Below are 25,853 nucleotides of genomic sequence, written 5' to 3' on the forward strand. Positions count from 1 at the left end.
AAGAGCACTTGAGATCTGAATTCCAAATCCTCCAAATGTAATTTTGTTTCTGTTTCTGCAGCTTAGTAGAAGCAAAAATGTTTACAAAATGCCAATCAGCGTGCCAGTATCCGTCATCATTAAATATCGGTGGTTTGACTGGGAGTGGAACTGGTAATCCCGGACTGCCAATGAATCAAGTTCCCGACACAGTTCTTTACATCAAATAATATTCAAATGAGCCAGTTAACTGGAGTCATCCTCACTTTTTAAAAAGTATTATTATTCAGGGCACCACTCCATCTTTTCCTCCTTACCTTTGCTAACATTTATGGAACCGCTTTGCCAGCAACAAGCACGCAAACAAAAACAAAAAAGCAAATCTTGCAGTGGCTGAGAAACAAATGTATCATGAGTTACACCCTTTGAACAAAAACTAATTGTGTCTCGTAGACACCCAAACTAAAACAGACTGGATTCTGAAGCTTCCTTATAGTGCACGTCTGAATATTTCTCTCCTAGACATACAGATATCTAGTAGTTCATTAAAGATTTTCATTTCTATCTCCTGCTAAAAATATAAAATGACACCGTCTTGCCTCCCAAATCAAGCTAGGTTCTCACTGCTCCTTCAAGGATGCCCGATGCCTAGGCTCTGTGCATAAACATCTCCCACTGCTCTGTGCACACTCCTCGGATCGCTGGTTCAGCGGCCACACCCGGCTCCCTCCCTCTCTCTGTCCTGGAACATCCCCTCTCCACGCTGCCATTGCAATCATATCAGAACTGTGTCAACTAGACAGTTTTGAAATAACTATTCCAATCCACTGGAAAATGACTTTTTCCTTAAGTCCTATTCTACTAACAATTTTTAAAAGGGTTTCACACTTAGTATATGTTTATCATCTTTCCCTGCAAGTTCTTATATGGTTTAATATCTCTAAGCATGTAGTAAATATTCAACCACAGTAAAACATTCAGTGTTAATGTTGAATATCAAGACGACTCAGTTATTGTCATAATATTCAATTTATTATATGATAGTAAATATTCAGATATTCCATTAATTCAATTTTGAATTGATTAACGTCACGGAGCAAAAGTTTCGTTCTGGTCAGGCTGCTTCCATGAGGATCCCAGAGGGCGGGAGACTCTCACAGGTGTGTCTCCTAGGGGAGAATGAAACCTCTGAAACCTCAATGCCAAGGTCTTCCAACACGATACAAACGGTGACATTCTCAGAAACTAAGACTCACTCGTTTATTTGGCTGTCTTGCTCCTAACAGCTGAGGAATCACGTAGCCCACCCATTTTTAGAGGACTTACCCTACGTGGAAATTCAATGCACATTGTCAAAAGCTATCGCATCTTAAGAAGCAGCTCCTTTATTTCCTAAAATTATCTGGAAGACACTCAAAATTAAGGTTTACTTATAATAAACTGGCAGCTAATGAAGTAAAATTATTATCCTCAAAACTCAGAGAACCTCACACAGGTGGTTCTGCTGATCAGATGAACCTACTTACTTCTGGGACTAGGTCCTCTGTTGCTTTCAGAATAACAAATACAGCCTCATATTGATGGTAAGAACTAATACATAGAAGAAACTATTTGCATGGCTTTTTGTCTCTGAATTATTAAAAGCGCACTTAGACATAATGACCGCAACTATTGTAACCTCACTAAGGGTTTATTGAACATCACCATTTTATTATCCAGATCTAATGCTACGTGTTTCTTTTTAAGACCAAAACTACATGGAGTGAAGTATTGCAGTTAGCCAAAAGAATGTCCTACGTGTAGGCACAGCACTGCTCTTTTTTTTAAAAATTTTTTGGGGGGCAGGAGGTAATCAGGTTTATTTATTTATTATCTATTTTTGATGGAGGTGCTGGACATTGACCCTAGCACCCTGTGCATGCCATGCACACACTCCACCACTGAGCTCTCCCCTCCCCCTCCTTTTTTTTTTGTTTGTTTGTTTTACAATATCGCTCTTGATATAAGTCATTCAGCTAATACAGAAAATGGGTATTTTAACTCTGCACAATGAGTCTTCCCACTCTGTCCCCTCCTCTCTCATGCACCAACACACAGGCATTTGGGCAAAGTATTCTTTCTGGACCAGGTTAAGTGTACGTGAACCTGAAACCGAGTGCTTTTCCAGGCACTTCATCCTGGGGTCCTAGAGTCCTGAGCGCGTCACAGAGGGTGGGGCTGCGTCTCCGGCTCTACGGAGCCATCGTCCCTAAGGAGGGGGCACTCAGTTACCACATCTACAAAACAGAGAGACAGATAACACCTACCTAAGTGATTTAATTATGCCAAGAACGCAGGATAGTCCTGGCCGTATGGATTCAAGCATTAGAATGTCTCGCAAGCTGTTCTAAAGAACCAGGATTGCACAGAGGCTGTGGTCAAAGTGTCTGAGATTGAATCCTGGGTTCAATCCCAGTTGTGTGACCTTAAGCAGATTTTACTTAAATTTTGTCAGTTTTAGTTTACTTCTATATAATGGGGCTAAGTTAAGGAGATACATGATATGAAAAGTTAAGTGATTTATATTAAACTTCCGAATTCGTACAGTGAGGCTAGTCATTCACAGCCCGCTTGTTAAGACTAAACGAGAACGCAAGTTTGAGTAAACCGCACAGAACTTCTTACAGAAGAGCATGATGCAGTAAATAAAGAAACGCTGTTTAAGAAGATGAGTTACACAGAGAACTGTTGTTTTTTCATGTAACAAAAATAGCAGATAGTTATTCTTTAGGTAGTAAAATAATATTGTAATAAAAACAGCATAATTAAAAGGGTTTCACTACATAGACCTGTAAGATACTACGCCTGGGAGTAATATTTAAAATTTAACAACCAGCACTTCATGGGAACCCACCAACCAGCGTTAAATAGATGCTGATGGTCATGTCACAGGAGGGGATCTCAGCCTGCCTGTGTGCACCAGCTTTATAACATCCCAGTTTACAGCCACATGCAAGAAGCTGGGAAAAATTAATTAATGCATAATGAAACATCTTTTTCTCAAAAATTACTGGGGCATGCTTGTTTTAGTAATTTTTCTAGCGTATCTTCCTCCAACACACCATGGGTTTCACAAAAATTCAATCCCAAGGGCTAAAGGGATAACTCCCTTCTATGATTCAAAAAGTAGTTTTAAATTAATTCTGATATTACATGAAGTAGCCCAATGATAGGTAATATGAATAATTAATGTTACAGTTTGCAGAAATTAAGGTTTTTATCCTCTTGCTCTCCTAAGTCATGACGTCAGCATAGTAATACATTTGAATGTGAAAGTGGAGTCAGCGATACACCAGAGGCCATCAGCTCCAAGCTCTTTTATGCTATGTCTGCTGCACTGTTTACGTGTAAAAAGAAAAAAAAAAATCCCGTCTATAACCAGTCTCCATTTTTTTATATGCAAGTACACAATAACCACACCTTTCTAAGATACACCCAGGACTTTCCTAAAACTAAGACTTCCTGAGTTATTTTAACATCTTGTGGGGTACAGTCCTGTGCTGCACTCATGCCCAGTATGAAATATCATTAAAGTTCAACTTTTAAAACAAAACAAAACAGAATTTATGACATAGCTCCTATAGCGAATGGAGATTTTAGCATGAGTTTGCACTGTCTTATATAAGGAAGGAGTAGACGTCTACGGTATCTGTGGTGCCCCGTCATTCACAGGGTAACAAGACCAGCGAGATAATATGCATTTTCCAACACCAAGTTGGAAAGAGAGAGATTCAGATCTCATCCTGGAAAACCAAGAGAAGCAGCATGTAGACAAGAACAGCCTTTTGGTTCCAGTATAAACCCGGGGATGCTCTGAAGTTTTGAGTGATCCTATGAATTTGAGGCTTGGATAAAAGTGGCATTTGTCCTGCAATTGTACTAACAGTTTTCAATATAGAGAAACATGGTACACAGATACAGATTTTGAGATTATCTAAAGGTCCTTTAAGCTAAAATTTAAAATTCAAATTTAAAATCTCTTAAGTGAACATTTATCCAAATATCCCATAACAGATTATCTGGAAACACAAAATTTAACTCAACGCTTTGCTCTGGCAAGGAAGACGCATACTGCGCGTCACAGGACTGGAAAATGCAGTGCGTTCCTGCGTATCTCCCTTCTAGTGATGCCAGTGCCTTGTTCAGAGAATTCATGCACCAAGAAGCCTGTTTAACTTTGTTTAATTCAAATATCTCCAATTTTATTTGTATACAACTTAAAAGACAATATAAAAACAAAAAAAGGTTACCAAGCGTTGCCTAATGTTCAAAAATCTAATAGTGGTAAGATTCTTAATTCTTAAGGGGTCATAGAATAAAAAGTATGGGGAATTATGAAGGTATAAAGTTGGCTGGAAAAAGCAAATCATTTTAAATTATAAAGCCTCACATGCAAACATACATATGGAAAATTTTACTAGAAATACTGAGACGAAATGTTAGCAATGACTATTTATAGGATATTTACAAGTTATACTTAGTTTCTGCCGAGAAATCTTCCATATATACGGATATGTGTGTAAACACAACAATATACACACATACAGTTACTTTTTATGACTGGAAAAATCTGATAAATTTTCATGAAAAAAAGTTAAATATTAATCCAAATAAGTCAATTTTCTATTTCAAATTTTAACCAGTAAAAGGATAGTTTTAAAATAACATTTCTACGTTATTATATCTAAAGATACCTAATTAAATCAGTAGTTCACTGAACTCATTGCTTTCTTCGGAATTTTTTTTTAAATCCACGTATGTTCCCTTTCTGACCACTAGGTGGCGAGAGTGCACCATACTTCGGTGAAGGAGCGTTTCAATCCTTCGTGATGCTTAAATCACAAACGCATCTGCTACAAACAACTTTTATACCTATATACTGCTGATTCTCAAGGAATAAACACTATTAGGGGATAACCAAACGATTTTGTGGCCCATCTTAATTAGGTAAAGGAGGAGAAGAGAAAGAAAGGCTGCCAGGTACTCAAAATAAAGGGAGTTTTACTTTAAAATATAAGAAAGCATCACAAAACATATCATAACGTTAAAGGTCTAATCATGGATGCACCATCACTTTTCAGTATCATGGCACGTGCTTATAAATATCGTTCTAATTCTGTAATTAAGAGGCATTTAACTTATAATTGCTATTCGATGCTACCACCACCCACCACCTTTCTTTTCAAGTCCAGAAATCCACAAAACACTACTCAGGCAAAACCAAAACAAAATGGAAATAGAAACTGGCAGATTTCTCTCTGAAACATTGATACTTCAAATACCTGTGCTTCATGGCTAATAAAACTATCATTGCTAGAGCAGTTCAAAGTCAAATTACATCATATTTCCTCAAGATCATGTGGAAATAGAAGGGATTCGCGCTCGATCCGATTTTCCTTTAAACATCACTTTACCAGCTGAAACCTGCTGGGAGCTTTCAGTCAGATGCCACCCCCTAGGTCTCCCAGCCCCCAGCCCAAATCCTGCGTCCTTCCACAGGCAAGTCCTGGCTTCTGGCTTCCCTCAGATCACTTCCTTTTAACATCTTCAGTTTGAGGTTTGTCAAAAGCTCACCCAGCCATGTGCTGACCTGCACACACACACACACACACTCACGGTCACTCAAACTCACACTCACACACACACTCACATCTTCGAGTCTCCTCCTTCCATTCCTTTGTATTCTTCGTTTCTTCCCCAGTCATAACGTGGATGGAAATGGTCACGGAAGCGTGTGGAGAGGCATCAGGACGAGGAAGCAGCTTGGAGAACCTGCCATGCCACTGCTTCACATCCTGCTTCCAGCTCTTACCAGCCCTGAAGACACTGAGTTATTAAAACTTTCTGACACTCAAGATGTTCCAGAGTCTATCACTTCCTTTGAGAGATGGAAACAAAGCTTAAAATTATTATTATTATGTAAATACGATATGTACATGCATTATATGTTTAGGTAATGAATTTATACTAAACAGCAAAATCTGGCATACTTAAAAATTCAATTGCTTTTACTCAATAATAACTTGCATCTTTCAGGTGACAAAGGCGATTCTCCTCGCCCCCTCAGGCCTCCTGGCTGGTGGCTACAGACCCTGCAGTCGGTCTCCTGGGGTCACAGCAGACCCCTTGTCCTCTGTACACAGCCCTCTCCTGGGGCATCTCAGTCCGACTCAGACATTGGACACTCTGTCTCCTCCTGGGCTCACACTCCGGGCTCTGGCTCCTTTCTGAGGTCCAGATTTGTACTGCGCGTCCAAAACTCTCCCTAACATCTCCACCTGGCATTCTCACGACCGCCTCAAATGGAGTATGTCTGGGGAGGGGGGCTCACGGAGAAGGGTTATCACCCTACTCCTCTTAATCACCCCCCTGCCTCCACCCTCCTTCCTGATGTTAAGAGACCTGACTAGCCCCAGCCCCTTGGCCGCTCAGGCTAAAGGCTCAGGGTCATCCTCGAGTCCTTTCTGCTGCCCACCCCCACCCCACATCCACCGTCCTGTGGCTGTACCAGCCCTCTCTCAACCCCACGCTCCTGGCAATGTCTCCGTTTTCAGGACTGAGTCACCTTTCACCAAACAGTCCCCTACACGGATCCATGGACACAGTGGCCAGAGAAGCCTTGCACATTCAAGTGTGAATCTGATCGAGTCTCACTCCTTTTAAAACACTCCAAAACCTTCCCAATAAAGCCAGATTAAATTCCAGACTCCTCAGTGCACCTTTGCGAACCCAAACCTTTCCTCTTTACCCGGCTTCCTCCTGAACTTCAGTCACCCACCACAGCCTCAGGGCACTCGGGGCCACACCCCTCACCACCACGTTCGTTACCCCACGTTGTGTATGCCCACAACGCTTACTAGGATTTGAGCTCATCCTTTTTTAATTAATCCACTTGTCCATGGTTTGCGTCCTCTTGTAAGAATAAGAGGCAATGGAGCTCTGCTCACTGCTTTATCACCAGGTGCCATCTTGCACGTGCTTGATAAACCCTCGTCAGCTAGCTAGCAGACCAAACTTCTTTATGCAGTAAAACGGATACAAAGTGCCATCTTCTCATTAAATTCAAACAATGATTTTTAATTTTGGAGCAATAGCTAAGCTCCTCCTAATGAACCTGATAGAAGAAAATATCTGAAATATCAGAGATCTCAGTTAGCTGTAAGCATCCAAGTCAGGATTCAAAGACTTCAGACACGGGATCCAAAAGCCTTGCTTGCTGCTAAGCATCATTTTTAATGGCAGAATTCTAATTACAGAAAAAGAGAACGTGAAAGAAAATATCAAATATATTTGGCCATGAGAATTGTCTCCCAAAATGAATGTTTTGCTTTATTTTTCTCAAAATAAATAGAAAAAACTCCCTGCCACCGGGCTTTAAACATAAAATGGCCCTTGGGCTATGTATGCAATTAGAGAAAATGCCATTTTATTTGAAAAACACTGACAAGATTTGAGGCCAGAAATGGATTGCTGCATCTTCTCTTCATTTTTTATTATCTTCATATTTTTTTTGAAAAATCAATATCTGCTCCCAAAACTCTCTGTTCCAATGTGACAGTTATCGGTCAAAATATCCAGCATTATTATTAAGATATATCTTAATCTTTTTCTAATACAAAAACTTCTGCTCGCCATCTAATTCCACTCCCAATCATGAGGTCCCCTCCATCTCTCTGCTAGAACTGCATATTCCTACTGTTCCAAAAGACATGCTATTACGAGAAGAGAAACTTCTTCATGGGAAGATTAAATTTCATAGGGAGAGACCGTTCCTTTCCTCGCAGGGGGCGTGAAGCACAGCATGGTTTATCCATTCCGCTTGATGCTGAGGAATTATTATACACTCTACACCATGATTTTGTCTGCCTTGGGCCGGCCATCCGGTGATTATCACAGTGTGCCGTTAGACGTGCCTCTAGGGCCAGTGCGTAGGAAACTGTAGCTCATTCGGGTCTGCACTCCGATCGTTATGAGGACTTGAACACGTGGCCCAGGGTTTGCTCCCGTGACTGGGGCACACACACCTGCGGCAGTGTGTGCAGTCAGTGCAGCCTCGCGGCTTGGTTAAAGGTATTACTTGTATTTGGCTTCATTTCTGAACACGCCAGCTCCCCAAAGGAGGACTTGCTGCAAATCAGGATAAGAGCCAAGCAGCATCAATGGACCGCCACAGCTTGTGACTCTGGTAGTTCGGAGACTGACAAATCGGAATGATAATTTTCTTTCTCCATAGCACATACATTATTTACTTTCACTGACAGACATAAACTCCAGGAGCTGTGAAGCCAGAATCAAGGAGATCAATATATATTATCCCCAAGGATCCTACCAAAAAGTTCAGGGAATTTCCCAGTGTGATCAGAGCTGGGAATCCATTGTAGGCTGCAGGGATGATTTGGGCTAAAAGAATAGGTTATTAGATAGCAGTGTGGTATCCTGAACTGCGGGCGTAAGCATCACCCCTCCAAAAACACTCTGATGATCAATTAGTATTTTCTGAATTTGTAAATGAGTCTTAATTTTTCCAATAAAGAAAATAGTGTATAATTCAATATCCTGTAATAACCTATAATGGAAACAATCTGAAAACATATTTGTATATGTATAACTGAATCCACTTTGCTGTACACCTGAAACTAACACAGCATTGTAAGTCAACCATATTTCAATTAAAAAATAAATAATGTATATACTCCTGTTTCTTTAGATTTAATAAATCCCTTCAGAAAGTCAAATCTAATTATACTGACGGCTTTTTAAAAATGTTTACTACAACAACTATTCATTACAGAAAAACCATTAAGTATTGATAATCCATAAACCTCATCAACTAAAAACAATCAGTTAATTGCATTGCCTTCTACACATACGTATTACATATGGAATAGATACTGTAGATTAAATATTTCTCTCATGGATTTACAAGAATATATGTGTAATGTCACATGTGTTTTGTTTGCTACTTGCTTTTTGAATTTTATTTCTAACATAGTTCATTGTCAGTAAGTATTCATCTAACACATCATCTTAACAGTTAAAAGAACATATACATGTTTCAAGACCTATTTGATCAAGCTATTTAAGCAATTTTCATGCTTCAAATGATTCTAAACATTCTCATTACTAGTGTGTATTCTTAGGTTAATTTTTTAGATCAACAGGTGAGACCCTATTTTTGTTTTTTACCTACATTAGAATTTTGATATATAGTGCTGAATTGCCCTTGAGAGAACATTTACTTTCCTGCCAGTATACAAATATCTTCATTTTACCATATCATCTCCAAAACTGGGTATTTCATTATTGCTGTTTTTTTTTAAACAATTTGACAGATAGAAATGATGTCTCATTGCTGTTGGAATTTACGTCTCTTTGTTTACTAGCATGAATAGGTGTTTGTTTCCTATACCAGCAGGCTGTTGATGCTTCTCTATGAATTAATTTTTCACTTTATTTGCCCCATTTTTTATTGGTGCACTTATAAAACATTTTCTTACTGTCTTATACAATTTATATTCTTTTTTGTTTGTTTTTGTTCATTTGTTATTTGTAATGAAGTATAGCGGACTCACAATATTATATTAGCTTCAGGTGTACAACATAGTGATTCAGTATTTTTGTGGATTATACACCACACATTCGGGCTTCTTTACAGGGCACTACGTCTGCCACTGCCTGTCCTTTATGTTACTAATTGTCCTTCAGTTCACCTTTTTCCTTTTTGTTTTAATTATGTTTTTATATGAATAATACATCTTAAATTTAAATATTTAAATTAAGTTTAATTTAAATTTTAAAATTTAAAGAATAATGCATCCTAAATCTTGTACATTTGTATTTAGTGATGGTTTCCCTTTTCCATAGTGTGTCGTATGTCTGCTTTATAGAGATGTGCCAAAGCCCATTACACAGTCAGCAATTTTCCCATCATATTTCGTGTATCATTGATATTAGATCTATGCCCTCTGCTACTTAGGCTGCTGTGTGACATACATAAGAAAGTCATTCCTGTGTTAATAAAATGGTCTCAATCTTTTTTAAAAATACATCAACTCATGTAATGGGGGGCGTGGAGGTCTAGATCAGTAAGACGTCAGTTTCCACTTGAATCTATGCTACGTTTGCTCACCTTGTTTCCTCCAACACATACACCTTCTTTCCCTGTGAAATAATTAGAGAATATAATGCCTTTTGCTCTTAGCATGTCCTCCACCTTGTAATGTGTTGGCCTTTTTCTAGGGGGAAAACAAAATGTTATTGTTGTGAGTCGATTATCATCAGCCTTTTTTGATGTATTTTCTCAGAGGGTTACTGAACTCTGTGCACTTTCACAGTAATAATCAAATTACAATCTATATACTTTTTTCCCTTTAGGAGCCATTAAATTTAGTTTATTGAGGTGATATGGTCATTTCACTCACGCATTACAAAACTGGGAATTTGCACTCTAGGACAGAATGCACATCGGGTACAGGAGGCAGATGGCAGACCAACCATGTTCCAGACAAGAAACCATAAGATAATCAAACTGAACAGTGAAATAATAATCAGTTACGGTGGCAGAAGAGTAAGGATTTATATGTAATACAAACAAATGCTGGAGGGAAAAAAAACTCTACGAGAAGAGAATTTGACTTCTTAGAATACAGCGTTTTGGTGGATAATTTACTGAAGTAAAGGAGGAAGTAAGCGGTGGGAGTGAGGAGCAGAGTACCAGGTATCCGGGAAGGTTTTCCGCAGTGAGTCACACACTTGAATTCCATTTGAATGAGTGTGGCTGCACCTCACGAGGCGAACCCTCCTACTCATCTGTGGGCCATCGGCGCCTGCTGCTTCCATGTTCACTGAAGGCACAACAGAATGAATGGAGGAATTCAAAGGAGTATCAAGCTGAAAACCCATCCACGTCTACGTCACTACAGCAGTAGTCATTACTCAGCTATAGGTCAAGCTGATGCTGGAGTGATTCTCTTTCTTATATTGCCTACGGTTATATCTTGTCACTTGAACTAACAAATTTAGGAATAGCAATACATTACTGAATAATAATATATTAATATATTTAAGTAATATATTAAGTAACATTCATAGATTGTATCTGCATTATCCATTGCATTAAAAATTGTGCATCACTACAATGAATATGTTTTAGTTTCTATTGCTGAGTAACAAATTATTACAAACCTGCTGGCTTAAAGCAACACCCACTTAATATCTCCAGCTAGGCAGGTCAGAAGTCTGGGTTGGGTGAGGTCTCTCCTTAGGGTCTCACAAAGCTAAATCAAAGAGGTGGCCTAGATTGGATTCTCATCTGGAACATGGAGGCCTCTTTCAAGCTCATTCAAGCTGTTGGAAGAATTCAGTCCTTTGGGGTTGTAGGACTGAGGTTCCTGCTTTCTTGCTGGCTGTCAAATGGGAGGGGGTGGATTTTTTAGCCCCTAAAGGTCATCACCATCATTCTCTGCCATATGGCCCTTTCTATAACATGTCAGTGTGTTCCTTTAATGCCAGCAAGAGCATTTGCTGCAGCTTAAAATGTCTCTGACTTCTCCCATCTCTGACCTTTAGATCTTCTTTTAAAAGAACATAAAGAGTATTACCAATATTTGTTCTGTATAGTCAGACCAACCAGGTTATGTGTTGCCCTTCTATATACTGATAACAAACTATCCAAAAGAGAAATTAAAAAAACAATTCCATTTACAATTATAACAAAATGAATAGATGCCTAGGAATAAATTTAACCAAGGAGGTAAAAGACCCACACTAAGGAAACTGCAAGACTTTGATGAAAGAAGCTGAAGATGACCTATACCATGTTCATGGATCGGAAGAACTGATACTGTGAAAAATGTCCATAGTACCCCAAGCAATATACAGATTCTGTGCAATCCCTATCAAAACACTCATAGAAATAGAACAAGTGATTTAAAATTTTTTGTGGAACCCCCCAAAATCCCAAATAGTCAAAGCAAACTTGAGAGAGAAGAACAAAGCTGAAGGTATCACATCCCCTGACTTCAGACTACACTATGAAGCTGCAGTAATTAAAACAGCATATACTGGGACAGAAGCAGACACACAGGTCAGTGCAACAGAACACAGAGCCCAGAAATGAACCCATACTTTCGTACTTCCCCAAAGTTACCAAGAGTATCATCTGATTACAGCATCAACTCAAAGTCCAAAATCTCATCTAAATGTCACCAGCTCAAAGTCTGAAATGTCACATCGAAATCATCTAAATGTTGTGCAGAGAAGGCTCCTGGGGGCTGTCTGTGAAGGAGTCTGCACTTCCATTCCTGCAGTACAGCTCCTCTCGACATGTGGACCCATGGAACCAAAGAGACGAGCTGTCCTCCTCAACACTCCAACACAAATGGTTGGAATGGCATTGGATAATAGTTATAGAGATTCCGGTTCAAAGAGAATGGAGAGTCAACAGGAGTCACTGGTCCACGACTGCCTTGAAACCCAGAAGGGTAAACACTCGGGTTTTCCTGATTACGTTTCCAGTTCTCATCCTCTGTGGCTGTGGACTTGGCTCTGCTCTCTGAGCCATCCCTCTTTTCTCATGAACACTAACGTAGCTGGGCCATCTCATCAGATTGCTTCATGCTCTTAGAATTTTAGGGTTTTGATGGCTCTTTTCATTTGGGTTTCTCTGCCCCTTTCAGTCCAAGCTGACAGTGTTTCTGCTGAAATAATTTTCTCAAGAGCCTTGCAGGTCTTGCTTGAAACACTGGGTTTTGTTCTCCTGGACAGATGCCACACCTGTAAATCTGTTTGAGAGGATCCTTTCTCTCTCCTTGGCGACTGTTGAGAAGGGTAAGGGGGCCTGCCCTCACCCTCCTGGAGGGCCTCTAACCTGACTCAGAGGATCTGTGAGGCCCCACTTTAAACTCTTCTTTCAAAGGCCTTTTAGTTACTAAACACTGTGATCTTCTGATGTTTCCGATGGTTGAGCAAAGGTTATACACTCACATTCAGCCTTGTCTTTCTGCCACATTTTCAGCATCGTCTCCAACTTTTAACATCTTTGCCCCCGGACAAGCGGGTGCTTTCAAAATCATCTGGTCCTAATTCCTTTTGGTTTAATAATTCTTCCTCAAATTTATTTCTCCCCTCTCTCATGGAACATTAAGCAGCAAGAGAGACCAGGCTACACCTCTGCCACTTTTCTCGGTAATTCACTTAGCTGGGGAGCCAACGTTTGTCACTTACAAGTCTGCCTGCTGACATCCCTGCAGGACACAATTTCACTAAACTTCGCTACGCTTTCCACCACTCAGAACGAGGATCTCCCTTCCTCCAGCTTCTAATAAACATTCCTCACTTCTAGCTGGGCCCCAGACAGCCCTCTAAGTCCAGGTTGCTCTAACCATTTGTCTGAAGCAGTTTATGCTTTTTCTAGCATTATCCTCAAAATTCAACCAACCTACGGCCATTGCTTGACCCCAAACCTGCTTCCACGTATCAGGTATCTGTTATAGCAGCATCTCACGTACGGTACCAAAATCCACACAGTCATCTACTGCTGTGTAACAATCACTGCAATTTATTATCTTAAAATAACACCTAGTTTTTTTCACACAATTGCAGAAGCCCAAGTATTGGATCCTTTGCTAAGATCTTAGAAGGTGAAACCAAGATGTTTGCTGGGGCTGCGGCTTTCGTATGGCTCTCAGGGTTCTTTCCCTAGCTTATTCAGAGTGTTGGCAGAATTCAGTTCCTTGCAGTTGTATGACTGGGGCCCCCATTTACTTGCTAGTTGGTGGCCAGGGATGCTCTCAGCTGCTAGAGTTCACCCTTCTAAGAGGCAGGCAGTTCACAACATACCTGTTTGCTTTCTTCTCCCAGGCCAGCCATCTTTCTGACTCATGCTTCACTTTATTTTAGAGAGCTCACCTGATTGGGTCAGGCCCACCCAAGTAATCTCCCTTTTGGATGAACTCAGAATCAACTGACTAAAGACCTTACTTACATTTGCAAAATAGCTTTTGCCATAGAATGTAATTTAATTACAGAATGATGTCCCAAGCTACTCACAAGTTCTGCTTGTCTCAAGGGAAGGACGTCACAAGATGCTTCTGTACTGAGAGGTGGGGCTCTTTGGGTTTATCTCAGAATTCTGCCCCCCACAGAATCCTTCAATTCAATTCCTCTTTGAAATAAAAATGTTATTGTATGTATATTTCTTTACTGTAAATAAATTCATCGTTCAGACTCGATACTCTTTTTGTCCCAAATTGATATGAAACTGAATACATGATCTCATCTTAGCAAATTATTGTAAACAGTTTCCCCACATCCTTAAAGGAAACAATTTGCTTTCCATCTCCTTTTGCTTGCATGTCTGTTTTTAACAGAAATGTGCTGCCCATGAAACAAACATCACATGAGACTTACATTGCATGAAACCTAATCACCTCCTTCCCAAAAGTAAAACAAAAAAAATATTTTTAAAGAGTAGACTAAGCATTTTGACTAATCCAAGGACAAAAATGACATTTGAAGTATTAAAAAGACTATCATCTCAGGAAGTGAGACAGTGTCTCTTTGTTGATAATACTGACTGTTTTTCCCTCTAGCTGCTGGGTTTCAATGTTGCTCAACAAGTTGAAGTCTGGATACTATTCCTCTGAAGCTAACGTATTTTAGCAGCAGCCAGCAGCAGTGTGAGATCATTCATCAGGGCAGGAGTCTCAGGTAGAGCTGAGAAAGGCTGAGGTGAAGAGTTAGCAAGACAGTGGGGGCAGGAGCAATATTTATGGGCGCAATCTAGGGAGGATGTTATTCCTCAAGATGCAGGTGAAGGTAAATACTTCTCCATTCAGTGAGCTATATGCTCCCTGTGACATTAGAGAATATCTTCTGTTGCTGCAAATGTTGGCATTTAATCCAGACTTTATAAAATGCTTCTAATGTGCATGTGAAATCTCAAAGTCTGATGACTCACAGTTAGAATTTCTATGCCTCTTCCTTATACACTCATTCTTCCCTTTCTCTGTAATTTATTCAGATACAAATGTAAAAATAAGTTGATTTGAAACTATATTCCTATTTGTGACTATTAGTCTTTGGATCAATATGTTCTGGAGCAGAAGCCCTTTGTTATGATTCTACTTTAGTCTAATGTTTGCAGTCACGAGACAGCGGGCTACTGTATAATTATGTATGATTACAGAGTGTGGGCACAGAATCCAGACATAAGATGCAATAGATAGGACAGAAGAATCAGAATTCAGTTTGTAAAGCCAGCAAAACTTGCTGACATATGTAAGCTACATGAGTGATGCAGAAATGCTGCTGTTTTTACCATCATCATCATCATTATCATCATCTTTAGAAAATGGGAGCCCTGTCCGTCCCTTAAATGTGACAAAGTTATCCCCAGGAGGCTTTCTGATCTCAGGCATCAGGCTTTACATCCTTGCCTTAGTGCCGTTAACAAATCATTAAGCATGCGCTGAAGGCATTCAGAGAAAGTCAGTTAACTTCCTCGGATCTTTCCTTTTTTCTGTTTGAATGTTTGAATGCATAAAATGTTTGGGCTTGAAACAGGTGGCCACCAAGCTCTTGTCTAACTTCTAAAAATATCCTATGGTCTTAACATAAGACATTTTGACAGATACTAGAATATTGTTGAGTATGCCCCTAAGTGCTTCTCAGCACTGCACTGGGGATACCGCCCAATAAATGCAGGAACCCAGAAAACCATCTAGGGGGTTTCTTATTATTTGAGTAAGAAGAACGCTGGCCATTGATTGCACATCTCTAAGCTTTTCCCATGCGTGCGTGTATGTGGAACAGAGACAGTACCACCCATTTCTGAGTAGGAGAATTGATTAAGTCCACTTCCTGTTGTTTTAAAATCTTTCATCTCTTACCCGGAACACCTTGATTTCAAAACAAAAAGACTAAGGCTACAACCCATGTACTGCATCCCCTGGTGACTTTGATCTCAGCCTGTCGTAGCAGAATTCTGCACAGTTTTAGTCAACATACAAAAAACAAATGATCCTAAGACTACACAGGCAACATGCCACAGAGGGCAAATTTGTTTCAGTCAAAGTGTCCTGTAAATGTATGAGATACTTGCGGAAATGACTATTGAATCCTCAGCATTCCAATGAGGGTAATCATCCATCCACCGTGTAGGCACATAAAGGGTGGGTGCCTTCTTCCTGTGCAGGAAAAATACCCTGTTTCTCCTGGGTTAGTGACTGAGAAGTCCACCCACTTAAATGGCTTCCAGAAGTCACTGAATTATAACATGAAAACTCTGTCTTTTAGCTCAAATAGAAATATCTCTAATGATATATACACAGTATGATATAAGTCATCATTTCTTACGTAAGCAGAGTTTTAAAGACTCACAGATCTTATCTTCAAATGGAAAGGGACCTTAGACGTTGGTTAGTCCTCCTTTTCCCCGCCCAGCACAAACGCCACCTCCCTCTTCCTGGGAATCGGGTTTCAGACTGAACCATCCCTCTTTCCAGAGTCCATAACCTCTATGAGAATCCATTCAGTTTTGAAATATGATTCCTATGAGTTAGGCATTTTCTTCCCCCTGAACTACAAATGGTTTCCTAGAATTAATTTAACAAACATTAATCTTACCTCTCAGACGTTAATCCGTATCACCCTCCTAGGTCTAAGGTAGTCATCACATTTCAAACAAAAGAAATCTCTAGATAAACAGTCCTTCTCCTTTGGCCTTTCCCATGATCCTGGATGCGTCTGCGTCCCGGCCAGCCCCTTCTAACTGGTCACGCTGCGCCTGACCGCTGACGCGCAGAAGAGGACCGGGTCTGCGGCTTGCGTTTCGACCAGCGCTGCTTCCCGTGAGAGCATCTTTGAGCTGCTGATCTCACTTTCTTTAATATAAGCTAATACTGCGTAAGATATTTTTTTGCCAATTAAAAAAAAATTATTGATGCATATCGAGTTTGAATGAACTAAAAGCTTCGGAAATCCTAGAAGTCAGGGTTCCTTTATATTATTTATTTAATACTTGAAACGTAAGAATACATATTTTATATATTTTAATTTATCCTGACTACATTTTATGGTATCACTTTGATAAAAATTGTGTATTTTTTATTATTTTAAAAACTTAATTATATAATCTAACATATTACCTAGCCCTTCCATATTTGTTAAATTAGACAGATGTTTCCAATCTACGATTATGTAAGGCTGATGGAAATATTGAATAAGGTACACATTGACTCTCACCAAAGGCACAGTCTATTGGATATGGGAGAGCAATCATCGGTGAAAACACCAAATGTGCTATCTTATCGCCTGGATTTCTTCAAATTCTAAGCAAGAAAATGAGAAGAAGTTTTTTTTGACCAGATATTTTGCTGAAATAAAAATGCACTACCTGTAACATTTTAATCAAGTGCTGAAATGAAGACAGAGATGGCAAGGTGCTGTTTAAATCTGCAGTAATTCCGGGACAGATTTCACTTCCTCTGTGATGGTGTCAATATTTAGAAAGACGGGGTGACAGTACTTCTGGTGCCCTAGAATTCTCCAACCGGGTAATTAGAGAGGAATTTAAAGCCAAAATTATTTCTTTATGATATAAAATAATCATCTAATACATGTAACATTTTTGAACTGAAAAAAAAAATACTGGCCTCTGTACCTATCATTGAGAAATCCTTGATCCTTCAAAAATATTTTGCTTTTTCTATTTTTTTTTTTAATGTATAGCTTCAAATGACAAGGTACTGATTCCTTAAAGCTGAATTTCTTAGGGTTGTTTTTCGTTTGTATAAATGTATTAGGCATGAGTTGTTCAGGGTTTCTAAAGAACATTCCAAATATACATCTATTAACATGACTCATCATTTGTTGGAACATGATTTTCTAAAATTGCTGTGTTTTGCCCAGCACTCACCCATTGTGCCATTTAAAACATTTTCCGAAACTTTTTGTATTTACTCTCTTCCCAAGCAATTCTCTCTCTTTGCGTACTTTAATTGGAACTCGGTAGTCACAGACCTATTTTAAATCAACGGAGCTGCAAGAGAAGCTTACTGAAGGAACCTACCAAAGATTTTTATGCAGGTTTTTAAGATTTAAACTCAAACTTCATTGGAAGCTGATGCATCAGCTCTGTACGCTTCCGAAGAGCCAAACCAGAGACAGACAAAATCCATCATTTCCCAGTTGAGTAGTGTGAACTGTCTTAAGCAAGGCTCTGATGCATACACTGAAATAAGTAATCAAAATGTAATATGTAGCTCTCCTGTCGCTGGATCAAAGCGAAGGAAAGGGAATCTCAGCTATTTGAACAGCTTATTAAGGCTCACCCTGCTGTGCTCACACTGCATGAGGAAAACACCATTCACGGTTTATGAGATTTGCACCGCATGACATATTTGAAGGACAGACAGTCAAGTGCAGAGATTCTTACGTTCTTGAAAGGACGTGAAGAGCATCTGAAATCGGCTGTTGCGACTGCCCTCGTCGGCCCACATGCGGATGACCCCCAGGCCGGTGCGGAGCATCACGTCGTTAGCCACGGTGCTGCAGAACTTAGCCTTCAGGTCCTCCACTGCGCTGCTCCCGTCGTACACGGCCACGAAATTCCGTTTGCATTCGTTTGAATTCTGCATCTCGTAGTCCAAGAATCGTAAGTAGATCTGTGAAACAGCAGCAAAGATACAGTCATACCCCAGAACGGAAATAGGAAAGTGGTTCAGGAAGTCTGCGAACGTCCTTTCTCTGTCTCAGCCTCACAAGACAGTCTTGATTGCAATCAATCTTAGTATTTTCCGCCTGTGGAGTGTAGAAAACTAAGTAAGTATGGCTAAGATCCACTTGTGTTGAATATTTTTTCGAACGTTATTATCCTTGCTTTACGTAAATGTGCCACTTCCCATAGCTGAGTACTTTCGCCCAAATGTTCCTGATTTCTTCTCATAACTTATCCAGAACCAGTTGTTAGTTCCTGCACACACTGTTTGATTTTAATCAGCACAAATATGTTTTCAATATCCCTGATACATTCCCGTTACTGTCCAATGCCTTCCATGTACTTCCAAAAATGCATGGAAATAAGTAATCTGTTTTAGTATCCAACAAATACCCAGAAAGGGTATCAAAAGATAGTCTCTGCTTTTACTTTGCTTAAATTGTTTCACATAACTACACTGCTTCATTTTCGAGGTAGAAGTACATTAAAACAGTGTAACTCATCTATGGTCATTCTCACCATAAGAGTCAAGCCATGTAGCTAAGTCCATATAAACAAGAATTAATACTTAATGACTAAAAAGAACTGTACAACCTACTTGATAGATTATTGTCAAATACTCGAAACAACTCTATAAAGTGGCACATTTTATTGTCGTATTCAGGAATTGCTCGCTCAGATGGTACAAGCTGGAAATTAGACACAAGCTCCCTCGAACTCGCTAGTCCATAGTCTCCGCACAATATCACACCTCGCCAGACATACTGTTTTATGAGCAACAGACATTATTTGACTCTGTCCGAATGTGCATTAAAAATCACTAGCAGTTACTTCGACCAATGATAAATCTAAATGGAAGTCATTTGTCTATTCACCCATCAATAGATTTTTATATATTCACTTCAGAAGCCTTCAGTCATTTTTTTAAACTCTTTTATAGCTATAAAAAAAGAAATAAAATACCCCAGTGGGTCTTAGTTTCGCTGGGTACAGAGTCGTTACCGCAAAGGCCACGTGCCAGGACGGCGACTGCGTCTTCCTGCACTAGCTGCGGTTTACATCATGTAAAAGCCCTCCCTGCATTATGATGTAAACGGCAGCTCGGCAACTTGAAGCCTGTGCCCCGTTGTCGCCAGAGGGGAGAGTGCCGCATAGCAATGTTTTCACTTAGGGCGGGAAACTACAGAAAGCTCTCTAGTCTTCCTGCTGAAGAAAAGAGAAGATGATAAACAGGATCATATACAATCCGGTGAAGCAGTCAAGATTACAATCTCCTCTCTGTGAATCATTCGGAGGCATCCTGCTTCCTAATCAATCACAAAGAGCTCGAGCTGACAAAATGATTTACTGACGTGGACGTGGGGAGCTTCAGAACATGCAAACAGTTTCTAGTAGCACCGTCCTCCACCTCGCACCAATACGGACAGCAGAATCCCTTTCATGTACTTAACGCCAGTCAGTCTAGCTAACAATGTACTAAGAGAATACAGTTAATACCGACCATTCAGCTGGTCCCCTCCTCCCCTCATGACACAAAGAGATCCAGAAAACAAACACTGTTTGGGGCAATTATTTAAGACTTGCCAGAACAGTTTTCTCCGCGGTAAATACAAATTAAAAACACCACAGTCTGAAAAAGGCTAGATAAAGCCCACATTCTCAAACCTGTTTCATTTGTGGCTGGACTTGCCAGGCCTTATAATTTGGGGTAGGATTTCCCATGAATTTGGAGGCAGCAGCACACACTTGAGTTGGAGGAGAAAACCAGAACATCACACTTTTTCCTGAAATGTTGGGAAAACACCCCCCCAACACAGAGAACCCGGATCCAACAACATTCAAATGGTTTGTTTTCTGCTGTGCACAGACAAGTATCAAAATATCTAAAGTCCATCTCAGTCATCTTCCAAAATCTGATGCTACGAAACTGAGACTTTATTTAAAAACAAAGCTGAACCATAACATTTTCATTGGTCGTTAATCTAGTCATGCAAAATTTCCATTTTTGTTTATTCAGTTTTAATTTTCATTTTTGGAGATAGCAAAGGCAGATTTCATCTTCAGAATCCAGAAACGTACCATATTGCAGCCAATTTCAGTTGCTACCTTTTGCCTATTGCATTAATTTTCTCCTTGCTTCCTTAACAAATTACTGCAAATTGAGCAGCTTTAAACGGTACCCATATATCATCTCCAAGTTCTGTAGGTTAGAAGTGTTGGCGGACTGGACTGTGTTCTCTGCTAAGGGCACGTGAGGCGGAAACTCTGTGCTTGCAGTTCTGGGACCAAGGTTCCTGTGTTTTGATGACCTTCTACCGTGGATCACTTTGAGCCCCTAGGAAATGTTCCTCGTTGCCTATCTCTCTGACTTCCCCTTTCGTCCACAGACAGAGAAAACTCTGCTTTTGAAGGGCTCGTGTGGTTAGATTAGGCTTGCCTGGATAAATTCTCTTTTAATTAACTTAGAGTCAACTGACTGGTAACCTTAATGCATCAGCAAAATCCCTTTTGCCAGGTAGTGTAACACAACCAGGTGTGTGATATTTTGTCGTAGTCACAGTCCCAGGGATTAGGCTGGAAATCTCGCACATCATCTTTAAGATTCTGCCCATGTCAATTAAGTTCATTACATAATTAACTATAACACAACTTCACAGTAAAATATTGACTTATTATACTTGTCAAGTTTTTCTGTTTAATTTTATTCAAAACATTTTTGAATGAAGTGATATTTTAAAAATTAAAATTTTAAATGATGAGTAATTAATAAAAGTTAAGAGTTTTATTCTCCCAAGATCTTAATCATTAAATTAATTAGCTTCATTTGTATAATGTTAGAAGCCTTTTGACTTATCTCTTTCCCAGTCTTAACAAATTTGACAATTTCTCCAAGTACTGTGTTTTTGTGGCATCACACTGCACTGAGGGTCAGACCTGTTACTAACTAATCACATATTCGGGCAGTTACTCATGGTCGATTCATCAGGTTTGGTCTTGAAAGGAGTTTAATATTATCTATGCCAAAAAATTACTTGACTTTTTAATTATTGTACAAAATCCCTGCCAAACTTTACTTGGATTCCTCCCACAGATTCTTATCTGATCTTTGGGCATCTCTATTATTAAAATAAAAAACAAAAACCTTTTTATTGACTTTCCAGATTCAAGCATTCGAATAAATTGCCGTACTTAAAACCATGCAGAGGAAGCCTTGTCCTTTTATTCCTGTCATATGACAGTTCTTCAAATATTTGAAGATTGTCACCTTGCCTGTTTTTTAGATTATACTTCAGTTTCTTTCTTCCATGAGTTTTAACTGAATGGCAGAGGTTTTTTTTCTTGGCACTGGGTATCTAGAGAGAAATAAGCCCCAACCTGCATGGAATCAACATTAAGTTACCATGAGCGGCTCATCCAACACTCTTCTCTGGGGTTTTTTTCTGGACCAGATCCAGAGCGAGACACCATAATACCCTCCCACCACCCCTGCTCTGGAATCTGCATGGAAACCAAAGAGTTGCTTACAGAAGCGTATTTATACATCCCATTAACCCACAGACGACCTCAGTATTTTGACTCAGCTTATTCATCTGTGAAATGAACTCATCAGTCATGGATTTCCAACTTTCCTCCTGGCTCTGGCGTTCCAATCTCTAAGAAATCTGGATTAGTCACATTTTAACGAAAGGCGATCGTCTATATTACTGTTCTCAAAGGAGATGTCAGATACTGTGTTTTCTGTTGGTCAAAAGACTGAGAAGCCATATGTCCTTGACTTTAACAGAACCTCACTCAGCTATTTAGCACTTCCACCGTGTAATGTATTTCAATCACCAATTATCATTCGGATATTCACATAAGCCATTTCGAGTTTAGCTGGCGCTTTGATAGTCAGTTCTCATGGGCTGCTAGGAACTCCGTATAAATAGAAAGCCCACAGCAGCCGTCGTCTCCAGTTCTTGCTTTTCTCGACAGCTATTCAAAGCCACTTCCTAGTCCCTAACCTTTAATTTAACAGAGGAAGCCTGTCACAATAGAGCCATTTTAGTCCAGCTCTGCAGGCGGCTTCCCCTTTGGGTCACAGAATGCCACATTCTGTAACAGGCAGGTACACCGGGTGTTGTTGTTCTGGGATTGTACAAAAGACAGTCTACTTAGCAGCTGGAAGGAAACGGCGTGTGTTTACACTTCCACAGAAACCCTCTCCTTAACACTGCGGGGACAGAGATGCTAGTTATGACCATGAGGTGGGGCTCAAATGTTTCTTGACGGGAAAAACATCTAAAAAAGTCTTTCATTCACAGAGTTTAAGGAAAATGAGCAGATCGCGTCAGAGAGCACAGTACACTGCAACCCCGCCCTCGGACACTCTCTGTAGTAGGTTGGGTTTTTGGTCACCAGTAGCCTTGGATTCTTTTTTGAAAGGAGGCATCACTATGTGTTTCTTCATACTGCAATTATTTTTTTTTTAAATGGTTCAGATGCAGGGACCTGCGAGTGGCGGAGCTGGAACCTGGGCCATGGCCTGAATCTGCCTAACCGGAAGTTCTGGGAAAGCGTGCCGCATTTCCAAATCATAAGCAAACCCCAGAGACGTATTCATGGGAAATCAAGGGGAGGAAGACAAAAGTGTTTTTCCTGAAATAACACCTCCCGTGGAGAGGACTCTTGTTTTTCCCTCGTCCTGAATATCCAGCCATCAAGTTTTTATCTAGCTGTCCTTTCTAGGCAGAGAAAATCCATTTTGTTGAAAACGCGATCTGACCACATCCCTTCCCTGTTTCGCGTTCTTCCATGTGTCACTAACGCACTCAGGATGAATCCAGGCCCTTCAGGGGGACCTCGGCCTGTGAAGCCCTGCAGCTTAATGACTCACCACCCACCTCCATATTCCTGGTGTTCCTTTGGCTGCATGCGATTACTGAATTCCTGACACAGCGGACTTTCTCACGGTTCCATGTCCTTAGAGGTGCTATTCACTCTACCAGGAAAGCCTTCCCACCTTGCCTGCCTGACAGCACCGTTTCTCATTAAGACCCAGCAGACACCCTGAGTCGTAGTTGATTCCACCTTTGATTGACCTCCTCCCGTGCACACAGTCTTCTCCCTCACTCTGCTACACCTTAAAAACATCTCAATGATCTTGTCTTACTCCTTGGATTTGTTTTTGATACATATGTGTCTAAGAATTAAACTGAAAATGTGAGGACGCTTAATTTTTCATTTCTTCAGCATAGTGCTTGAGACTTTATAAAGTCATTAAGTCAATTAATTAAATAACAAACTGTTTCAACCTCAATAAATAGTCAACTCCAAATCTCAGAAACCAGTAAGGCTTGGTTGTAACTATGCTCTGAAGAACAACACTAAAGGGAGAAAAAGCAAGTAACCACTACTCTGCACCTGTGGCAACTACTGGCTCAAAACCACCCTTCCCCAGTATTTCTTAAGATACAACCAAAATAGGAGGAATGCGGTTATTCTAAAGAAACGTTTGCCAAATAGTGTTCCGAGCCTGAATCTGGTCCATCGTATATTTTGTTTAATGCATCTAATGTTTCCCACTTTTAAAATCTATTAACATTTAAGGATCAAAACAATCAACATAAAATCTAGATTTTGGGCATTTATGAAAAAAAAAAGGAGGACTGGGTAATGCTGGACTGACATTTTCTAATGACGACCATCAAAAGGAGTGTAATTGGCCGTTAAGTACCTGCTGTCCTTTTTGCCTGGTCCTGATCACCACCGGCCCTCTGCCCTACGGCAAGTTTATTTTATATGCCAGAGATACATGGTTTTGTGAGCCCTGTGCAGTTTCTTCCATAGATATGATTTTAGGGTTAAAAGCAAGCAGACTGCAGATAATGACACTCGGGACATAAGTTAACCACACTTAGAACCATAGCTTATATATGACATTTCAATCCTTTTTTTTACAGAGGCAGATCCATCCCGGAGTCCCTTGTCCAGGTTATTCAACGTCCCTGCAGCACACTCTCCATATTATTCACGACCCTGGGAGTTACGGTACACAGAGGAAGGCGTGTTGCATTTCAAAACCAAGACAAAACGGCAGCTTACGATCGCACTCTGAGACGTGCTACACACATCCACTTGGTTCAAAGCAATGCGCGCTAGGGACCCTTTCCCAGCCAAATGTCACGGCTGCACTTCACCTTCAGACTGACCTTGGACCGTGGAGGTGCTCGGATGTACCACTTGCAATCGACGGCCTCGCTTGCTGACGCTTTGCCTTCCTTCGTAATCTGCACAGACTCCACGATGCCTTCCGGGCCGCCTGTCTCGAACTCACACACTAAGGAACAAAACGCCAAACACACACACAGATGTGCAGCTTGAGTAATAAACCAAAGGTACACATCACAGCAGAAAGCAAAGGCCTCTGAACAGCATTGAACATCTATTTTACCAACCTGGCAATGGTTTCAAAACTCCAAGGTCCTTAAAGTCAGGATCTTAAAAATTGAGAAAAAGGACAATTAGTCTTATTCTGCCTTTATTACTTAAAGTGATGTTGAGTACGATACCATTAAATTACTCAGGGATCCACCTTAAAAAACACATCAGGGGAAATTAAATGGTTAAATAAAAAGTACGTAATAATGTTAAGACTGAAATGTTCATTTGTATAATATAATATTTATTACCACGGGATTCTTATCAATTAAAAGAAGCCATTTTTAAAAAAGCCATCCAATATCATTCCTTCATCTAATAATCAAGTTGAAAACCTTACTCATTACCTTTAACTCTATAACCGAACAATAGATGTTTTTGTAAAATGTGTCCATAGATAATTCGAGGATTTGGTAAACTTCCATCTATTCTAGATACAATTATTTTGTCTGTCTTAAAAAATTCTTTAAATCGTTGAAACACAATTTCAACGGAAATATTGGAAGCACAGAGTTAAGGCGTAAACCCTCAGGTCCCTCTCTCCTGGCTGACTGCACTTCTGTAACTCTTTACCCCGTGCTAGTTTCCAAGTACGCCTCAGTATGTTCTTGTGTCCACGCGACATCCAGTCTCTCCCCAGTCTTCCTTCCAGCCTACCACAGTCCAGACAGCTCATTTATATGCTTTGGGGAAGCTT

General features: G+C 40.1%; 1 protein-coding gene across 2 annotated transcripts in view; it reads right to left on the reverse strand.

The window, feature by feature from the left end:
* NETO1 (neuropilin and tolloid like 1) overlaps positions 1–25,853 on the reverse strand; it is a 76,394-nt gene that overhangs the window by 9,797 nt on the left and 40,744 nt on the right. For both annotated transcript variants that reach the window (XM_010971938.3, XM_074355290.1), the window contains exons 5-7: positions 25,174–25,215; positions 24,928–25,055; positions 18,455–18,683 (exon numbers count right to left, since the gene is read on the reverse strand). In XM_010971938.3, coding sequence (XP_010970240.1) covers positions 18,455–18,683; positions 24,928–25,055; positions 25,174–25,215 — 399 coding nt within the window. The remainder of the gene's footprint in view (positions 1–18,454; positions 18,684–24,927; positions 25,056–25,173; positions 25,216–25,853) is intronic.

Source organism: Camelus bactrianus, chromosome 30, assembly GCF_048773025.1.
Source record: "Camelus bactrianus isolate YW-2024 breed Bactrian camel chromosome 30, ASM4877302v1, whole genome shotgun sequence".
Taxonomy (NCBI): Eukaryota; Metazoa; Chordata; class Mammalia; order Artiodactyla; family Camelidae; genus Camelus; species Camelus bactrianus.